Raw genomic sequence first — 21,516 nt, forward strand, 5'->3', positions numbered from 1 at the left:
GATTTCATCTGGAGAGAGAGGGGAGAAAGAGGTCAGAGCACAGGGTAGGGCAGTGTGAGCAGAACCAGCGGTGTCGTTTGACTTAGCAAACGAGGATCGGATGTCGTCGACCTTCTTTTCAAAATGGTTGACGAAGTCATCTGCAGAGAGGGAGGAGGGGGGAGGGGGCGGAGGATTCAGGAGGGAGGAGAAGGTGGCAAAGAGCTTCCTAGGGTTAGAGGCAGATGCTTGGAATTTAGCGTGGTAGAAAGTGGCTTTAGCAGCAGAGACAGAGGAGGAAAATGTAGAGAGGAGGGAGTGAAAGGATGCCAGGTCCGCAGGGAGGCGAGTTTTCCTCCATTTCCGCTCGGCTGCCCGGAGCCCTGTTCTGTGAGCTCGCAATGAGTCATCGAGCCACGGAGCGGGAGGGGAGGACCGAGCCGGCCTGGAGGATAGGGGACATAGAGAGTCAAGGGATGCAGAGAGGGAGGAGAGGAGGGTTGAGGAGGCAGAATCAGGAGATAGGTGGGAGAAGGTTTGAGCGGAGGGAAGAGATGATAGGATGGAAGAGGAGAGAGTAGCGGGGGAGAGAGAGCGAAGGTTGGGACGGCGCGATACCATCCGAGTAGGGGCAGTGTGGGAGGTGTTGGATGAGAGCGAGAGGGAAAAGGATACAAGGCAGTGGTCGGAGACTTGGAGGGGAGTTGCAGTGAGGTTAGTGGAAGAACAGCATCTAGTAAAGATGAGGTCGAGCGTATTGCCTGCCTTGTGAGTAGGGGGAAGGTGAGAGGGTGAGGTCAAAAGAGGAGAGGAGTGGAAAGAAGGAGGCAGAGAGGAAAGAGTCAAAGGTAGACGTGGGGAGGTTAAAGTCGCCCAGAACTGTGAGAGGTGAGCCGTCCTCAGGAAAGGAGCTTATCAAGGCATCAAGCTCATTGATGAACTCTCCGAGGGAACCTGGAGGGCGATAAATGATAAGGATGTTAAGCTTGAAAGGGCTAGTAACTGTGACAGCATGGAATTCAAAGGAGGCGATAGACAGATGGGTAAGGGGAGAAAGAGAGAATGACCACTTGGGAGAGATGAGGATCCCGGTGCCACCACCCCGCTGACCAATGAGACTGTCTTCCAATCGCGCGCCATCAGTCAAATTACTTTTACAGGGTGGAATCCCAAAATAAATGTATAAAGTGATACAAACGAATTTGCAAGACATTTTATACATGAAAGGATACTAGCATAACGTGTTTAAATGTGTGTATGCTTTTCTTATTCCAGAAAACGATAGATGATTTAAAGGGGGTGTGGCAGATTTCAAAACTTTTCAGTGAAGGACTCAGGTAGGATACACTTGTGCTTCCTCGCCTAAAGGAGGCAATCGCCTAAAGGAGGGAATCGAGGAGTGATGGTTGTCTTCCATTTGCCTACCAACGAATTGATACACTCTTAGTTTCGGGTCACAAAGGAGAGAGGAAAGAGTTTTCTGAATAGAGAAATCCCCACTGTGACAAAAAGGAGAGGGGAAACAGAAGAAAAATTTGCCCGACCAACTAACCCTACACTCTTTAAAACCTTACCACTATTCCACTACTTTGGCCTTATCTGATCCTACACCAAGCTGGCAGCCTGTGAAGACGGGACACTATTGTTCAATACACCTTGTAGCTCTTCTGCAGAAAAATCTTGTAAACTAAGTACTTTTCTACAGCTGCCACCAGAACATCTATTTTCTGTGATTTACATTGAATTTCTGCAGTCAGTTATAATCATAACCATGGATATGAACGCTAAGAAGCCAACCTTACTGAAGCATATGTTATTCCTATACCTCTATTGGCCTCGGCATACTCACAGGGAGCCTCTAAGGATCCCTTGCCCTCGACCCATGGTTCCCATGTATTTGATGTCATTCTATTCGCTCCGTTCCGGTCATTATTATGAGCCATCCTCTCCTCAGTAGCCTCCTGTGCTACACATTGCTTTGTTTCATGCCCTCCTGCACACTTCTCACAACTAGGTATCTCCCTCCTACACACTGCTGCATGACCATAAAACTTGGCACCCAAAACACCATAATGGGTTCGGGACAAAAGCTCTCATGGGATAACTGACACACCCTAACTTTACGTTTTTGGGGTAAAGACTGCATCAAAACTCAGCAGGACAGACAGTGTTTTCTGTTTCAACACACTCTCCACTAGGTCTGTGTCGCACCCAATGGCAGATGTCACAGACACCAGGAATCTTCCATTTCAGTTGATCCCCCACAACACTTAATGCTACCCCATTTATCACTCCTTTCAACTGCGCCCTGCTTCGGAGAGGAAAGCAAGTCACAGGTCTTGTCCCAAGGCTCATGGTGCGGAGACACCACTCCCTCTGGGTGGAAGACACACTACAAAAATCATCACAAGTCCACTTCCAGTTACTTTCACCAATTCAACAGTCTCCAACCTCTTTTCACCCAACCTGACACCACATATGGATAAGTCATACAGCAAGGATCCATTCTCTCCAAAAATCTCAGTACCACTGGGTCAGATTCGTCTTTGTCATCATCAGGGCTAGGCCCAAACTCGCCAGTCTTCACTTCACCTGACACTTCAAGTAATTTATACTCACTCTAGTTCGGTTCAATTTCTTAGCTACCAGATGTGGCATATTGTATCAGAGGCCACGTGACCACTTAGGGGACGCACAGCCCGCGCAGAGAGGTGGGAGAGCGGGAAATCCCAGCTCAATGCACAATTTTTGTACGGCTCCTGTTAACTTGAATAAAGAAGAACTTATGTTTTAAAGAACAGTTGTTTTCTTTAGTATTTCTTAGACAAGAAGATACAACATGGTACCAGGAGTGACAGAACTCACCGTTGTCTCATCCATCATCGAGTTTTGGTAGAAAATGCTGAACGAAGCCAAGAGGCTTCACATCAACTAGCTAACTTTAGCTAATGTTACCTTACTAACCACTGGGCTAACAAGACTGTGGTAAAAAAAAAAACATGCAGGTGCTAACGGAGTGTGCAGTGCATGTAGCTAGTTGTTTTGCAGTGCTAGCTGGCTAACAACATGGAGCAGCTAAAGCCTCTAACAGAACTGAAACTTAAAAGAAACGTTGAAGAGCAATGGAAGCGGTTCAAGCAGCGTTTCATCTTCTATCTGACCGGCGATAGGAGGCTGAAAAAGACGACGCCATTGATGTCTACAACAGCTTTCAACAACTTTTAGTTAATGGATGAGGAAACAAGACATTTGAGAAGTATGATTTCAACAGTAGATGTCAGAATGAAAAATTAAAGGAATTTATTATGGACTTGAAACTGAAATGTCAGTCGTGTAATTTTGGTGAAATTGCAGACTCGCTGATACGAGATGGAATTGTCATGGGGGTGAGAGACAAGGGGCTGAGAGAAAAGTTACTTGGTGAGAATAAATTGACACTAGAAAAAGCAATACAAATGTGTCAAGCTAGAGAAGTGACTCAGAGTCGCATATGGTCAATGGACAGTGGTGTTCTAAGTGACATAGTATGCAAAGTGGAGTATGTTAGCAAAGGAAGAGCTACAGCTAAAAGGCTCACTTCAAAGGACAGTGCCGACAGCAGTCAACAGCGCACTTCAGGGAACCAGCTCTCGTGCGGCAACTGCGGAGGAGAGCACAGACTTCACCAGTGCCCAGCATATAGAAAAGAGAGTGTTACAACCGTGGCATGAAGAACCACTTTGCACTCAAATGCAGGCAGCGGAGACAACAAAATACAGTACACCATGTCAAAGAGGACCAGGACAATAGCAGTGACAACGAGGACAGTGATGGGTCTTTGGGTGACCTTTTTGTGGGAACAGTCGCACTTGCAGGACCGGACAAGGACTGAACAGCTAACTACAGTCAGCAGCATACCACCCTGCATTCCACTGTTGACTTGTTTCTGAAGCTAAGCAGGGTTGGTCCTGGTTGATCCCTGGATGGGAGACCACATGGTGTTGGAGAGCCAGTAGGAGGCACCCTTTCCTCTGGTCTAAAAAAAAATGTCCCGGGGAAGTGATTGGGGACATTGCTCTGTGTAGGGTGCTGTCTTTCAGGTGGGATGTAAAATGGGTGTCCTGACTCTCTATGGTCACTGAAGATCCCATGGCACGTATTGTAAGAGTAGGAGTGTTACCCTGCAATCCAGGCTAAATTCCCAATCTGGCCCTCATAATCATCCCCAGTTTACAATTGGCCATTCTTTTCCCCAGGTTGTTGCTGTAAATGAGAATGTGTTCTCAGTCAACTTACTGGGTTAAATAAAAATACAAGACTAATGGAACTGACATTGTGTTTAAACTTGACACTAGAGAACAGGTCAACATCATTCCATAGACTGAATTGTTACGGTTACAGGTAAAACCAGTGGTGAACACAAAACAAAAGATAATACTGAAAGCTTACAGTGGTGAAGCAATTGCCACTTCAGGGACATGCACATTGGTACAGGAGGTAGATGATCTCACAAGGTTCTGTTTGTCATAGTAAAGAGAGAAAAAACATCCATCATTGGGTTCAAGTCATGTAACTTACTGGGTCTAGTGAAACGGGTGCATACAGTGAAAGGTGAAATGACTAATGTTGAGGATACATATACTGATGTTTTTCAGGGAGTAGGAAAACTCAAGGTGCAGCACAGAATCGAGTTAGAGCAGCCATATAGACCAGTGATCCATGCACCTACTGTAGAAAGGTCCCATTATCACGAAGAGACAAGCTAAAAGCAGAGCTACTGAGGCTAGAGTCCTTACATATCCAAGACAAAGTAGAAGAGCCTACTGAATGTGTCCACTCACTAGTAATAGTTGAGAAGAAAGACGGCTCACTCAGACTGTATGGATTCAAAATAGCTAAAGAAGTATGTAAAAAGGAAACTCTTTCAGCTGCCCACCAGAGGGGAGATATTCTGGGACATAGCAGGGGCTAAATCATTCTCAAAGCTAGACGCCTCCTCAGGGTTTTGGCTGGGACATAGTTAGGATCGAGGGAAAGATGAACGGAGCAAAGTACAGAGAGATCCTTGATGAAAACCTGCTCCGGAGCGCTCAGGACCTCAGACTGGGGCGAAGGTTCACCTTCCAACAGGACAACGACCCTAAGCACACATCCAAGACAACGCAGGAGTGGCTTCGGGACAAGTCTCTGAATGTCCTTAAGTGGCCCAGCCACAGCCCAGACTTGAACCTGATCAAACATCTCTGGAGAGACCTGAAAATATCGGTGCAGCAACGCTCCCCATCCAACCTGACAGAGCTTGAGAGGATTTGCAGAGAAGAATGGGAGAAAGTCCCACATACAGGTGTGCCAAGCTTGTGGTGTCATACCCAAGAAGACTCGAGGCCATAATTGCTTCCAAAGGTGCTTCCACAAAAGTACTGAGTAAAGGGTCTGAATACTTATGTAAATGTGGTTTTCTGTTTTTTATTTTTAATACATTTGCAAACATTTATAAAAACCTGTTTTTGCTTTGTCATTATGGGGCATTGTGTGTATATTGAGGAGGGGAAAAACAATTTAATATTAGATATTTTAGAATAAGGCTGTAACGTATTTTTTTGTTTGAAAAAGTAAAGGGGTCTGAATACTTTCCGAAGGCACTGTATGTAGGAACTCTAGAGGACTATGTGCAGGATAAAGCATTCAAGAGCGAAAGAGTCAGTCCAGCAGTGTGTGTTGGCTCTAGTCTACATCTACCCTCAAGGGGAGGATTTCCTGGTCTCAACCTGGCTAAAGAAAGAGCTCCCCCTTTGGCTGAACAGTGAGGTTCATAGTGTACAGACGAGAAGGTACAGCTTCCCTTCAAATGGAATGTTTTCAGCACTTTGACTTGGCCTTCCTCACAATAGCTTATATTCCAACACAATGGTTGAGAACTCCACCTGGAGTTCCTAAAAACGGGCCCCTTGGACGCATTCTGCAGTGATACGCCATCCCATCTGGTTTGCGCTTAGTGGGACTATCATTTGTTTTTCAACAGGACAATGACCCAACACACCTCCAGGATGTATAAGGGCTATTTAACCAAGAAGGAGAGTGATGGAGTGATGCATCAGATGACCTGGCCTCCACAATCACCCAACCTCAACCCAATTGAGATGGTTTGGGATGAGTTGGACCGCAGATTGAAGTAAAAGCAGCCAACAAGTGCTCAGCATATGTGGGAACTCCTTCAAGACTGTTGGAAAAGCATTCCAGGTGAGGCTGGTTGAGAGAATGCAAAGCTGTCATCAAGGCAAAGGGTGGCTACTTTGAAAAATATAAAATATATTTGGATTTGTTTAACACTTAACACTTGTTTAACACATGTTATTTTATAGTTTTGATGTCTTCACTATTATTACACAAAAAAAGAAAAACACTTGAATGAGTAGGTGTGTCCAAACATATCCAAACATATCCATTGATGCTTGAAGAATATAACTTATTATTTACTCATGAGCTTAGTTCAATTGTCCCACTCCATGTGAACCCTATTGTTTCATCTGTGAATTTACACTTTAAACATCAGAATATTGTCAAGATATCAAAGTGTCACCAAAAAAAAGGTTAACAATAGGCCTATAGCAATTGCAGCATATGGCATACATTTTTCAAATGTAAATAGCACTTTTCAGTAGTGTTCAAAGCATGCCATTCCATGAGCGCAGCATGTATTTTTCAACTCGAATCAACGAGCCCAAGGTATAACATTTATTGGAATGACTGGAATTCTGATAGAGTTCGGTTTTTAATGTAAATATATAATTTAATTGTATTACAATATGTAGTAGAATGTGATATTGTATCTTTATTTACCTAGGAAAGTCAGTTAAGAACAAATTCTTATTTTCAATGACAGCCGAGGAACAGTGGGTTAACTGCCTTGTTCTGGTGCAGAACAACATATTTTTAACTTGTCAGCTCAGGGATTCGATTTTGCAACCTTTTGGGTACTAGTCCAACAACCTAACCACTAGGCTGCCTGCCACCCCAAAGGTTAGAGGAAGCCTACATAACCAACCCGATAAAGTAAAATGTAACATCCATATATGACCAGCTATGTAAACTTTAACACTGATGTATCCTTCAATAGATGTTGTTCAATTGGTAACATACATTTTTGGCTTCTTCTAATGCATCTTAAGGGGAAAGTAATCTAAAAGTAAGTGGATGTAATCAGATTACGTTACTGAGTTTGGGTAATCCAAAAGTTACGTTACTGATTTCAATTTTGGACAGGTAATTAGTAACTGTAAAGGAATACATTTAGAAAGTAACCTACCCAACCCTGCAGGTAATTTACAGCTATAGTAGGAGGGAATGACAACCACTTCCCAAAACCTACCTGTTGGGCCACTCCTGCTATTTCCTGCTCCATTTCCTGGAGCAGCTTCCTACCGTTCTCGCTCAGGTTGGTGATGGGGTCCAGATAAGGGCTGCAGTGGTATAAGAAGTACTCCACACCAGGCGGAGCAAAAAAGGCATAGACAGGGCTGGGAGGAGTCAAAGGCCTTGGGACATCCTCTGGGGAGGGAGGGGCCACAGCAGAGGGCAGGGCCATAGGGCTTCATCCAGGGTCTGCGGTGGTGAGAGGCCAGTCATGCCACACAGGACCAGAGACCTTCCCTGAGCTCTGTAGGACCAGAAACAACAAACAAACAAATCAGGACAGTGCTATGTTATAGACAATCTCTAGATATACTCTATAACTACTTCATAACACATTGCAGATGTGACTACACTTACTAAGTAGGAGTAACTTACAAAGCTGGACAGAGTTATTTTTCTCAGGCTTGAGGACTCTGCTCTCGGCTATGGTGGCCTGCATTTCTGCCATGCTGTCTATCATTTCGACCATCTCTCCAGTGCATTTCTTTCAGCCAGCTGTCCAGGTCTACTGCCTCAAGATCACCTTCGCTGCAGTTTCTCTTCATCACTTGGATCAGTGCCCTTACCTCCGTGCCTATCCTCCCTATTTATCTCCTAATTCATTGTCCTATGCACTTCTCAATCAAGACTCTGAAGCATCCCTTAGTCGTCTTCTGATTCTCTTTTTGAGGTACAGGTTGGTGTCCAGACCGCCATTGATAAGGGCTCTATCATTTCTGTGATTTCACTCATCAAGACGCACAGATCTTGTATGAAGACCTTTATTTTGAAATCCCTTAAGAAACGCTACCGGAAGTTGGTCCCACCAGCTATTGAGTCCCTCATTCAATAACTGTTGTGTGCTCGCTGTTTCTGCATTCTTATATGCAACTACGTAGATAACTAACGTTAACTAACTGTTCAAATATGAACGCGCCACCGGCATTCGAGTCATTTCTGTTGTTTGAAGGGGAAAAGAAGTACGTTTTATACATATTGCTAGCTAGCTACTGTAACATATTACTTGATCCCTTGCTGACGTTCAACTAGCTAGAATTAGCTCATTTAGCTATTGTTATTCTGGTTTAGGTTAGCTAGCGATCATAGTTAACTGCCAGGTAAGGAGATATCTGAATCATAATCTGTGTTTACAGGAGACGTTGAATATGGTGATTCTCAGAAGAGAATTCCAGATTCTGGTTCAGGAAGTAGCTAGATAGGTAGCATGCTACAACATATCATATTTGATAGCCTGACAGTTAGCTAGTATGCTATGTTTGTGCGTTGCCAGTGGCTAAAGAGTAGCAGCTAGGGAAGTCTGTCAGGCATTATCAGCTAGCAAATTCGCGTCTACTGGCTACCAGATTTATATAGTTATGGCTTTTTTCCCTACTATATGTTAGCTCAATTCAGCATAAACTAGCCAGCTAACTTACACGCCACAATGATTGTTCTGCCATTACCACTGAATATGAATCTGAAAGTGAAATACTCTTACAAAAAAAATGTTTTTAGAATCACAATCATCAAGGACACAAAAGTCCCTAACGCCTGCCTCTTCACGTTGAACAAAGAGGATCACACGCTTGGTAACATCATCAGACAGTGAGTGCAATTCTTGAATTTTGTGATTCTTGTCTAATCAGTGATAATTGCGAAGCTCCTCAATCATAACTAAAATGTATTGTATTTGCAGACAACTTCTGAAAGACCCCCAAGTGCTATTTGCTGGCTACAAGGTCCCTCATCCGCTGGAGCACAAGATTGTGATCCGTGTTCAGACCACACCAGACTACAGTCCTCAGGAGGCTTTCACTAATGCAATCACTGACCTCATCAGTGAGCTGTCCTTGTTGGAGGAGCGATTCAGGGTGAGTACATGAGATACCGTCATCATCACATCTCTTAATCGGTACATTTCGTGGAACAGTTCTACTGTAGCGAACTGTCTATATAATATTATATGGATTGTCCTCTATACTAGAACTGGTTGTGGAAAATATTATTATTTGCCAAAAATGTATGTACTCCGGTGGAAGTTGCAGAGGGGAGGACTGCTCATTATAATGGCTGGAACGGTGCGAATGGCATCAAACATAGAAACCATGTGTTTTGATTATTTGATACCATTCCACCTATTCCGCTCCAGCCATTACCTCGAGCCTGTCCTGGGATGTACATTTACATTTAAGTCATTTAGCAGACGCTCTTATCCAGAGCGACTTACAAATTGGTGCATTCACCCTATGACATCCAGTGGAACAGTCACTTTACAATAGTGCATCTAAAACTTAAGGGGGGGGTGAGAGGGATTACTTATCCTATCCTAGGTATTCCTTAAAGAGGTGGGGTTTCAGGTGTCTCCGGAAGGTGGTGATTGACTCCGCTGTCCTGGCGTCGTGAGGGAGTTTGTTCCACCATTGGGGGGCCAGGGCAGCGAACAGTTTTGACTGGGCTGAGCGGGAGCTGTACTTCCTCAGTGGTAGGGAGGCGAGCAGGCCAGAGGTGGATGAACGCAGTGCCCTTGTTTGGGTGTAGGGCCTGATCAGAGCCTGGAGGTACTGAGGTGCCGTTCCCCTCACAGCTCCGTAGGCAAGCACCATGGTATTGTAGCGGATGCGAGCTTCAACTGGAAGCCAGTGGAGAGAACGGAGGAGCGGGGTGACGTGAGAGAACTTGGGAAGGTTGAACACCAGACGGGCTGCGGCGTTCTGGATGAGTTGAAGGGGTTTAATGGCACAGGCAGGGAGCCCAGCCAACAGCGAGTTGCAGTAATCCAGACGGGAGATGACAAGTGCCTGGATTAGGACCTGCGCCGCTTCCTGTGTGAGGCAGGGTCGTACTCTGCGGATGTTGTAGAGCATGAACCTACAGGAGCGGGCCACCGCCTTGATGTTGGTTGAGAACGACAGGGTGTTGTCCAGGATCACGCCAAGGTTCTTGGCGCTCTGGGAGGAGGACACAATGGAGTTGTCAACCGTGATGGCGAGATCATGGAACGGGCAGTCCTTCCCCGGGAGGAAGAGCAGCTCCGTCTTGCCGAGGTTCAGCTTGAGGTGGTGATCCGTCATCCACACTGATATGTCTGCCAGACATGCAGAGATGCGATTCGCCACCTGGTCATCAGAAGGGGGAAAGGAGAAGATTAATTGTGTGTCGTCTGCATAGCAATGATAAGAGAGACCATGTGAGGTTATGACAGAGCCAAGTGACTTGGTGTATAGCGAGAATAGGAGAGGGCCAAGAACAGAGCCCTGGGGGACACCAGTGGTGAGAGCATGGCACTTGCAATGCCAGGGTTGTGAGTTGGTTTCCCATGGGGGACCAGTATGAAAATGTATGCACTCACTACTTTAAGTTGCTTTAAGTTGCTCTCGATAAGAGCATCTGCTAAATGACTAAAATGGAAATGTATTTTTGAAAACTAATAATAATACAAATTGGTGAGTATAGACCTACTTGATCAGCAGAATGTGTAACTACTAAATTCATATCTCTCAACTTTGTTTCAGGTTGCAATTAAAGACAAGCAAGAAGGAATTGAATGAGGATTGGTACATAATGTTGGGAAAGAAGATGTCACTTTGAAGATCACATTTCATTTGACCAGGATTCTATAAAATGACTCTGTTTTTGACTTACCATTACTGCCATGCTTGGCACAGCATGGCCTCTGTATACAAAGTACTGAATGGCGTTTTGAGTGAGTTTTCATTCTAGATCACGGTAACATATTTGCAAGAATGGATGTCATTGTATCTGTTAAATAATACTTTTTTCACACACTGAAACATAAGGAAATTGGTGATTTGAAACAGATTCTGAGATCATACAGTGGATTGGTTAATTCAAAACAGAATCACATGTTTTACTCATTTGAATTCAATACTGTAGTTTGTTAGGTATGTGCTGAAAGATGACAAGCATGGTTTTAAACTTTATTACATGGAAATTTTTTTCATGATATCCATTCCGCTTAAATGCTTTAGTTTTACAATGCCCAACATGCTCCTTATTTGGCCCTACATTTTCCGAGAATAATAGTGTGAACAGTTAAGGTTTGTTTTTCAATAAATCATTCTTGTAATATTTATTTTCATGTAATGTTATAGCCAGCACCCCAATAGGGTTGTCACTAGTTAGCACAGCCACAAAGTCTATCTTAACTTAATGAAAACAAAAATTAGCTTTTTGGTTTTCATTTAAGTTTCAGGTTAGGCAGAAAGTTAGCAGTGTGGTTGTGTTTGGGTTAAACATTGAATTTTAAGAAGAAACATTTTAGAAATAGGCAGGGTTTACGACTGTGGCTGTGTTAACTAGGGACGACCACCTCGCCCTATAGAGCTCGCCAGCTTGTAGTCCTAAAAAACGGTAATGAGTTACCTCTGGTTTTTTCATCCATTCCTATGGTGGAAAAGAATGGGGTTTTGGGATGAATGCAAAAAATAAGGTCTGAGTGCAACACAGGTTTAGGTCTTATACATTTTGTTCTATGAGATAAGTCAGTTTACAAATGTAATTTAAGTTGTCACATGCGCCAAATACAACAGGTACAACCTTACCGTGAAATGCTTACAGGCCCTTAACCAACAATGCGGTTAAGAAAATATTTACTAAATAAACTAAAGTAAAAAACGTTTTTTAAAGTTACACAAAACAATGAGGCAAACTACAGGGGGCACCGGTACCGAGTCAATGTGCAAGGGTACAGGTTAGTCGAGGTAATTTGTACATATACAGCGCATTCGGAAAGTATTCAGACCCCTTGACTTTTCCACAAAGTTACCTTACAGCCTTATTTAGAATGATTAAATTGTTATTTTCCCTCATCAATCTACACACAATACCCCATAATGACAAAGCTAAAACAGGTTTAGACATTTTTGCAAATGTATTCAAAGTAATTTTTTTTAAACTCGCATTTACATAAGTATTCAGCCCCTTTACTTAGTACTTTGTTGAAGCACCTTTTACAGCGATTACAGCCTCAGGTCTTCTTGAGTATGACGCTACAAGCTTGGCAAACCTGTATTTGTGGAGTTTCTCCCATTCTTCTCTGCAGATCCTCCCAAGCTCTGTCAGGTTGGATGGGGAGCGTTGCTGCACAGCTATTTTCAGGTTTCTCCAGAGATGTTTGAATAGGTTCAAGTCTGGCTTTGCCTGGGCCACTCAAGGACATTCAGAGACTTGTCCCGAAGCCACTCCTGTGTTGTCTTGGCTGTGTGCTTAGTGTCGTTGTCCTGTTAGAAGGTGAACCTTCGCCCCAGTCTGAGGTCCTGAGCGCTCTGGTGCAGGTTTTCATCATGGATCTCTCTACTTTGCTCCGTTCAGCTTTCCCTCGATCCTTACTAGTCTTCCAATCCCTGCTGCTAAAAAACATCCCCACAGCATGATGCTGCCACCCCGATCCTTTACCGTAGGGATGGTGCCAGGTTTCCTCCAGACGTGACGCTTGGCATTCAGGCCAAAAAGTTCAATCTGGGTTTCATCTGACCAGAGAATCCTTTCTCTCATGGTCTGAGAGTCCTTCAGGTTCCTTTTAGCAAACTCCAAGCAGGCTGTCATGTGCATTTTACTGAGGAGTGGCTTCCGTCTAGACACTACCATAAAGGCCTAATTGGTGGAGTGCTGCAGAGAAGGTTGTCCTTCTGGAAGTTTCTACCATCTCCATAGAAGAACTACAGAGCTCTGTCAGAGTGACCATCGGGTTCTTGGTCACCTCCCTGACCAGGCCCTATTCCCCCAATTACTCAGTTTGGCCAGGTCTAGGAAGAATCTTGGTGGTTCCAAACTTCTTCCATTTAAGATGGATGAAGGCCACTGTGTTCTTGGGAACCTTCAAAGCTGCAGAATTTATTTTGGTACCCTTCCCCAGATCTGTGCCTCAACACAATCCTGTCTCAGAGTTATATGGAATATTCCTTCAACCTCATAGCTTGGTTTTTGCTCTGACATGCACTGTCAACTGTGGGACCTTTGACAGGTGTGCCTTTCCAAATCATGTCCAATCAATTGAATTTACCACAGGAGGACTCCAATTAAGTTGTAGAAACATCTTAAGGATGATCAATGGAAACAGGATGCACCTGAGCTCAATTTCAAGTCTCATAGCAAAGGCTCTGAATACTTATGTAAATAAGGTATGTTTTATTTATATAAATTAGCAAATATTTTTAACAATCTTTTCAACTGGCAGCTTCATTAAATAGTACCCGCAAAACACCAGTCTCAACGTCAACAGTGAAGAGGTGACTCCAGGATGATGGCATACTAGGCAGAGTTGCAAAGAAAAACCAATATCTCAGACTGGCCAATAAAAAGAAAAGATTAAGATGGGCAAAAGAACACAGACACTGGACAGAGGAACTCTGCCTTCACTGTTGACTTTGAGACTGGTGTTTTGCGGGTACTATTTAATGAAGCTGCCAGTTGAGGTCTGTTTCTCAAACTAGACACTAATGTACTTGTCCTCTTGCTCAGTTGTGCACTGGGGACTCCCACACCTCTTTGTATTCTGGTTAGGGCCAGTTTGCACTGTTCTGTGAAGAGAGTAGTACACATCGTGGTATGTTATCTTCAGTTTCTTGGCAAATTCTCGCATGGAATAGCCTTCATTTCTCAGAACAAGAATAGATATATGAACAATTAAGAGTGTTTTTGTTGAGAGGGGTGAGATTTTAGAAACTGTAAAAGGAAACTGTTTCTATAACTTTGTACACGTGTGTAGTCAACGCCCCCTTGAGAGGTCAGAGAGCGTGTCAGCGTTTTGAATAAAGTTATGGGTTAAAAATTAACATATCAGACCAGAAAGATGTCGAGCTGCAAATCTTGTTAAAAGTGGTTTAAACTTTGAATCTCAACGAGGTAGAGACGATAGTCACCTCCCGGACAATCACTGGTACGGCTGATTAGCAGTCCTACGTAAAGTATCTAGAAAAGTGAATTTAAGTGGGACCATTCTGCTACTCTTCTCAAATCACCGTAGGACGCGACTCATCACCCCACTCGGAACCATCTACACGGCTTGCTTGCCTATCTTCATAGAAGCATCTTCCAGAGTGAATGGAAGTAGAATAAACTCTGTAGTTCTGTTCAGGACTACATGACAAGATACCAGACGACTGCAGAGGAGATCAGTAGAAGAGGGGTAGGGACCCCTTTTGGACAATCAGAGCCTTACAAGCATGCTGCGAAAAGACTCAACCAACCCCCTTTCCAAGAAGGCTCGATAAGAAAAGATACACGGCAAACAAAGGCATTTCCACGTAAATACATTCATGATTTCTTACACAAAGCGGGTGGCGGTTTGTGTGCAAAGTATAAGTGAGAGTAGTTTCAAAATGTACTTATGTTAAGTGTCTCTTTCTCGCCCTCTCCATGTCTTTTGTAACAAGCAGACATATCGTTGTCAGTTCGCTAGGGACCTTTCTAATGCATTAAGTCTGTATGTTTATCCTGTGTTACCATTTAGTTAGCTAGTAAATAAATTATAAAACCAATTTGTGTAGTACTGGACCATATGTATGGCTCAGGTTTTTGCAGATGCAAGGTTACGACTGTTCAAAAATGATGATATGATGCTAGGTTATGATTAATACGTTTATTACTGTTTATGGATGTAATAGGTAAAGACCTGCATAGTTTAATTCAGGAGATGGTAACTCTTTAAAGAACCGCTCTCATGGTGCCCCAAATCCGAATGAGTTAATTGTTATATTATTAATTTAAAATTGGGTAACAATTAAACATAGTTGATTAGATAAGTAACAGCCATCAAATTAATGAAAGTAAAGTCACGACAATTACCACCCCCAGTGTGTCTGCCATCGACCCCCACCTGATTGACAGCTGTCCGCGGGGGTTAGTGTCTGGTCACCATCCCCTTACAAAAAAGAATGTGCCGTTTTGAAACTGCAGTAACTGCAGTCGACTGGTATTTTGGGCGCAGTAATTGCAGAATAGTGCACTGCAAAATTACAGCAGTAAAAAAAAAAAACTTTTTGGACACAGTATTTGCAGCATACTGCAGTTTTTTAGTAAGGGTCAAGCTGCTCTCAGACACCACTCTCACAATGTCCCTGGATGAAGGACTGATAAAACTGGTTCACAGGGAGGTCAGGGTGGCTGTGCACCTTCCTTGTGGATGCCTTGTGGTGGTATACAACGATGTAAGGCACAGAGGGAAGCATGCCATCCATGAGCGCAGGGTGTGCAGTAGGCTACCTACTGGGAGCTGAGTTCCTGTCTGGGGGAGAGCTTCAAAACTTGGGCTCCCACCTGCTGGACATACAGTGGGGAGAACAAGTATTTGATACACTGCCGATTTTGCAGGTTTTCCTACTTACAAAGCATGTAGAGGTCTGTAATTTTTTATCATAGGTACACTTCAACTGTGAAAGACGGAATCTAAAACAAAAATCCAGAAAATCACATTATATGATTTTTAAGTCATTAATTTGCATTTTGACATAAGTATTTGATACATCAGAAAAGCAGAACTTAATATTTGGCACAGAAACCTTTGTTTGCAATTACAGAGATCATACGTTTCCTGTAGTTCTTGACCAGGTTTGCACACACTACAGCAGAGATTTTGGCCCACTCCTCCATACATACCTTCTCCAGGTCCTTCAGGTTTCGGGGCTGTCGCTGGACAATACGGACTTTCAGCTCCCTCAAAAGATGTTCTATTGGGTTCAGGTCTGGAGACTGGCTAGGCCACTCCAGGACCTTGAGATGCTTCTTACGGAGCCACGCCTTAGTTGCCCTGGCTGTGTGTTTTGGGTCCTTGTCATGCTGGAAGACCATACCAAATATTAAGTTCTGCTTTTCTGATGTAACAAATACTTATGTCATGCAATAAAATGCAAATTAATGACTTAAAAATCATACAATGACATTTTCTGGATTTTTGTTTTAGATTCCGTCTCTCACAGTTGAAGTGTACCTATGATAAAATGACAGACCTCTTCATGCTTTGTAAGTAGGAAAACCTTCAAAATTGGCAGTGTATCAAATACTTGTTCTCCCCACTGTAGCTCTGAGCTTTGAGGGTACACCAATATAGAGAGACTCCAATGATCACTGTTTCTATTTTTGTCAAATTCAGTTGATCAGAGCATTTCCTATTATTATGTCTGTAAATTGGCTGGCTGGGGTTAGCTAATATGCTAAGTAAACTTAGCAAAAAAAGAAACGTCCCTTTTTCAGGACCCTGTCTTTCAAAGATAATTAGTAAAAATCCAAATAACTTCACAGATCTTCATTGTAAATGGTTTTAACACTGTTTCCCATGCTTGTTCAATGAACCATAAACAATTAATGAACATGCACCTGTAGAACGGTTGTTAAGACACTAACAGCTTACAGACGGTAGGCAATTAAGGTCACAGTTATGAAAACTTAGGACACTAAAGAGCCCTTTCTACTGACTCTGAAAAACACCAAAGGAAAGATGTCCATGGTCCCTGCTCATCTGCGTGAACGTGCCTTAGGCATGCTGCAAGATGGCATGAGGACTGCAGATGTGGCCAGGGCAATAAATTGCAATGTCCGTACTGTGAGACGCCTAAGACAGTGCTACATGGAGACGGGACGGACAGCTGATCGTCCTCGCAGTGGCAGACCACGTGTAACAACACCTGCACAGGATTGGTACATCCGAACATCACACCTGCGGGACAGGTACAGGATGGCAACAACTTCCCTAGTGACACCAGGAACGCACAATCCCTCCATCAGTGCTCAGAGTGTCCCCAATAGGCTGAGAGAGACTGGACTGAGGACTTGTAGGCTCGTTGTAAGGCAGGTCCTCACCAGACATCACTGGCAACAACGTCGCAGACCAGACAGGACTGGCAAAAAGTGCTCTTCACTGACGAGTTGCGGTTTTGTCTCACCAGGGGTGATGGTTGGATTTGCGTTTATCGTCGAAGGAATGAGCGTAACACCGAGGCCTGTACTCTGGAGCGGGATTGATTGAGGTGGAGGGTCCGTCATGGTCTGGGGTGTTGTGTCACAGCATCACCGGACTGAGCTTTTTGCAGGCAATCTCAATGCTGTGCATTACAGGGAAGACATCCTCCTCCCTCATGTGGTACCCTTCCTGCAGGCTCATCCTGGCATGACCCTCCAGCATGACAATGCCACCAGCCATACTGCTCATTCTGTGTGATTTCCTGCAAGACAGGAATGTCAATGTTCTGCCATGGCCAGCAAAGAGCCATTGAGCACATCTGGGACCTGTTGAATCAGAGGGTGAGGGCTAGGGCCATCCCCGAAAGAAATGTCCGGGAACTTGCAGGTGCCTTGGTGGAAGAGTGGGGTAACATCTCACAGCAAGAACTGGCAAATCTGGTGCAGTCCATGAGGAGGAGATGCACTGCAGTACTTAATGCAGCTGGTGGCCACACCAGATCCTGACTTACTTTTGATTTTGACCACCCCTTTATTCAGGGACACATTATTCAATTTCTGTTAGTCATATGTCTGTGGAACTTCTTCAGTTTGTCTCAGTTGTTGAATCTTGTTATGTTCATAGAAATACTTACACGTTAAGTTTTCTGAAAATAAACGCATTTGACAGTGAGGACATTTCTTTTTTTGCTGAGTTTAGTTACAAAGTAGCAAGTACTGTAGTTGAGAAGTTTCTAATTAGCTTTAATGTCAGTTGTTCATGATGAGATAAGAACTTGCAACCTTTCGGTTGCTAGACATTCGCGTTATCCCCCCTCTTTCTTTTCCCTGTAACTATTTCCGTCAAGACCATATCATACTGTGTAAATGGAACTGATTGAACCCATCAAACAAACGGAAGCACTCCCAAAATCGTTGACTAACCTTTTAAATTGTGAGACACAAAGCACGAAAATCAAGACCCTCATCAGACCCTGCCGACTAAGGCAGGAGCTATTTGGCATAGCAGCCAGCCTAGTTGCTAGCTAGCTGCCTATCAAGCTAGCAGAGTTTCTTGAGGTCTTGAACACAGCCAGTGACTTGGTTAGCCATTGTGGCAGGGACCATGGATTTTCCCAGATTTGTGGCTCTCTAGATCGCTGCTGTTTGTTGTTTTCAATCTTCCCTGTGACCTGCCCTATCTGGAACTGTGAGGTGTAACAGCGTAACCTATGTTGCTAGCTACCATGACAAACACCAAAGCCAGCAGGAGTACCGTTGAGGACAGTGGTGTCCATCACAGGTTTAGGACCTGTTGTTCACACCTTTTAAGTGAACAAAGAGATGTTACTACAAGAAAATAACTTCAAGTGTTGTGTTCAAATACTGGTGGATTCAACTAATAAAATAATGGATGACCTGACTGGAGAGGTCCAGGAACTGAAGAACAGCTTGCAGTTCCTCCAGGATCAGCTCAATGAGTTGAAACAGGAGTATGGCAAGATGACGGCTCTCTGTAAGTCATTAGACAACAGTTCTGTGTGTGAATCCATGATAACAATGACTGATGAATGTCGGACAGTAAAGCAGAATAACAGTTATGGACAGAATCTCCGCATGAGATTCTGCAGAGATACTCTCTGGTCCGTGCGACCAGCCTGCCTCCTGGTGGTCCTTCCACAGTAACTTTTTTTCTCTTTGTTTGCTCTTTTCCCTATTATGTCTATCTCAGGAAAGGGGGAGGTGTTGCTCTATATAACAGAGCCATATCCATATCCATATTTTGCACACATTGTATATAGACTCCCCTTTTTTTCTCTGTGTTATTGACTTGTTAATTGTTTACTCCATGTGTAACTCTGTGTTGTCTGTTCACACTGCTATGCTTTATCTTGGCCAGGTCGCAGTTGCAAATGAGAACCTGTTCTCAACTAGCCGACCTGGTTAAATAAAGGTGAAATAAAAAAATAAAAAAATAAATAAAATCCCTGTAATGCTTAGAGAAGATCTTATGTCAAGTGTTATTGAAGTGTTGTGGTTGCAGGTTCACTAGGCACATCTAAAGCCTTTTCTTTTGGGGTGTTGCTATAGGCCACCAAGTGCTAACCATCAGTATCAGTGTGTGAAATGCTTGATAGCATATGTGATGTAAACAGAGAGGTCTATTTTCTTAGGGAGCTGAATATTGACTGGTTTTCATCAAGCTGTCCGCTCAAGAGGAAGCTCCTCACTGTAACCAGTGCCTGTAATCTGGTTCAGGTTATTAGTCAACCTACCAGGTTGTTTACAAACACTACAGGAACAAGATCATCCACATGTACCGATCACATTTTTACTAATATTGTAGAACTTTGTTCTAAAGCTGTATCCATACCCATTGGATGCAGTGATCTCAATATAGTGGCTATATCCAGGAAAGCCAAAGTTCCAAAAGCTAGGCCTAAAGTAGTCTACAAAATATTTGGCTTTGACTCTTATATGGATGATGTTTAAAATATTTGTTGGTCTGATGTTATTAATAAGGAGCATCCAGACACTGCACTTGATGTATTTATGAAATTGCTTCTTCCAATCATGAATAAACATTCACCTGTTAGAACTGTTAAGGCTCCATGGATTGATGAGGAATTGAAAAACTGTATGGTTGAAAGAGATTGGGGAAAATGAGTGGCTAATGAATCTGGCTGCACATCTGACTGGCTGACTTAGTGCAAATTGAGAAATTTTGCGACTAAACAAAAAAAAAGAAGAAGAAACTCTATAATGAATCAAAGATCAATTTTCCATCATTAAAGAATGATGGGGAAAAAAATTGGAGAAATTATGGGCAGAAAGACAAATTCAGTTTCATCCTTCATCGAATCAAATGGCTTATTCATCACAAAGCCATTTGATGTTGCCAATTATTTTAGTGATTACTTCATTGGCAAATTGGGCAAATTTAGGGAGTGAATGCCAACAACGAACAGTGAGCCATCATATTCATGCATGAAAAAACAAATAATCAAAGACAAGCATTGCAAGTTTGAATTTTGTAAAGGTGGGAAAATGATTTTGTAAAGATGGAAAAATGATTGTTATCAATCAATAATGACAAACCTCCTCGCAACTTAGATGGAAAGCTACTGAGGACGGTAGCTGACTCTATAGCCACTCCTTTCTGACATATCTTTAATATGAGCCTAGAAGAAAGTCTTTGTCCTCGGGCCTTGAGGGAAGCCAAAGTAATTCCACTACACAAGAGTGGTAAAGCGGCCTTTACTGGTTCTAACAGCAGACCTATAATCTTTCTGCCAGCTCATAGCAAACTGTTGGTAAAATTGTGTTTGACCAAATACAATGCTATTTGTCTGTAAATAAATTAACAGACTTTCAGCATGCTTATAGAGAAGGGCACTCAACATGTACTGCACTGACACAATTGACTGATGATTGGTTGAAAGAAATAGCTAATAAGAAGATTGTGGGAGCTGTACTGTTAGATTTCAGTGCAGCCTTTGATATTATTGACCATAACCTGTTGTTGAAAAAACTTGTTATGTTATGGCTTTTCAACCTCTGCCATATCGTGGATTCAGAGCTATCTATTTAATAGAACTCAAAAGTTTTTTTTTATGGAAACTTCTCTAATGTCAAATATGTAAAGTGTGGTGTATCGCAGGGCAGCTCTCTAGGCCCTCAACTCTTTTCTATTTTTACCAATGACCTGCCACTGGCATTAAACAAGGCACTCCAAAAAGCTAGTCCTGCAGGCTTTAGTTTTGACTTATCTTGATTATTGTCCAGTCGTGTGGTCAAGTGCTGCAAGGAAAGACCTAGTTAAGCTGCAGCTGGCCCAGAACAGAGCGGCACATCTTGCTCTTCATTGTAATCAGAAGGCTAATAACGGGCCTCCTGGGTAGCGCAGTGGTTAAGGGCGCTGTACTGCAGCTCCAGCTGTGCCACCAGAGAATCTGGTGACCGGGAGGTCCGTGTGGCGATGCACAATAGGCCCAGCGTCGTCTGGGTTAGGGAGGGTTTGGCCGGTAGGGATATCCTTTTAATATCCTGATATTTTGCCCTAGTAACTCATTTCTAGTTAGACATAGTCCCATACTTTTGTAATTTATATCCCATCTCATCGCACACCAGCGACTCCTGTGGCGGGCCGGGCACAGTGCACGCTAACCAAGGTAGCCAGGTGCACGGTGTTTCCTCCAACACATTGGTGCGGCTGGCTTCCGGGTTGGATGTGTGCTGTTTTAAGAAGCAGTGCGGCTTGGTTAGGTTGTG

The 21,516-nt window shown here is 43.4% G+C and overlaps 1 protein-coding gene across 1 annotated transcript; it reads left to right on the forward strand.

Annotated features, from left to right (window-relative positions):
* Positions 1 to 8,171: 8,171 nt before the first annotated feature.
* LOC123999913 (DNA-directed RNA polymerase II subunit RPB11-a) lies at positions 8,172 to 11,439 on the forward strand. The gene is made up of 4 exons (XM_046305943.1): positions 8,172 to 8,330; positions 8,866 to 8,955; positions 9,047 to 9,221; positions 10,863 to 11,439. Exons 1-4 carry the CDS (start codon positions 8,278 to 8,280, stop codon positions 10,896 to 10,898), a joined length of 354 nt encoding a protein of 117 aa, XP_046161899.1. The 5' UTR covers positions 8,172 to 8,277; the 3' UTR covers positions 10,899 to 11,439.
* The last annotated feature ends 10,077 nt before the right edge of the window (positions 11,440 to 21,516 follow it).

This window comes from Oncorhynchus gorbuscha, linkage group LG16 (assembly GCF_021184085.1).
Source record: "Oncorhynchus gorbuscha isolate QuinsamMale2020 ecotype Even-year linkage group LG16, OgorEven_v1.0, whole genome shotgun sequence".
In the NCBI taxonomy this organism is placed as follows: domain Eukaryota; kingdom Metazoa; phylum Chordata; class Actinopteri; order Salmoniformes; family Salmonidae; genus Oncorhynchus; species Oncorhynchus gorbuscha.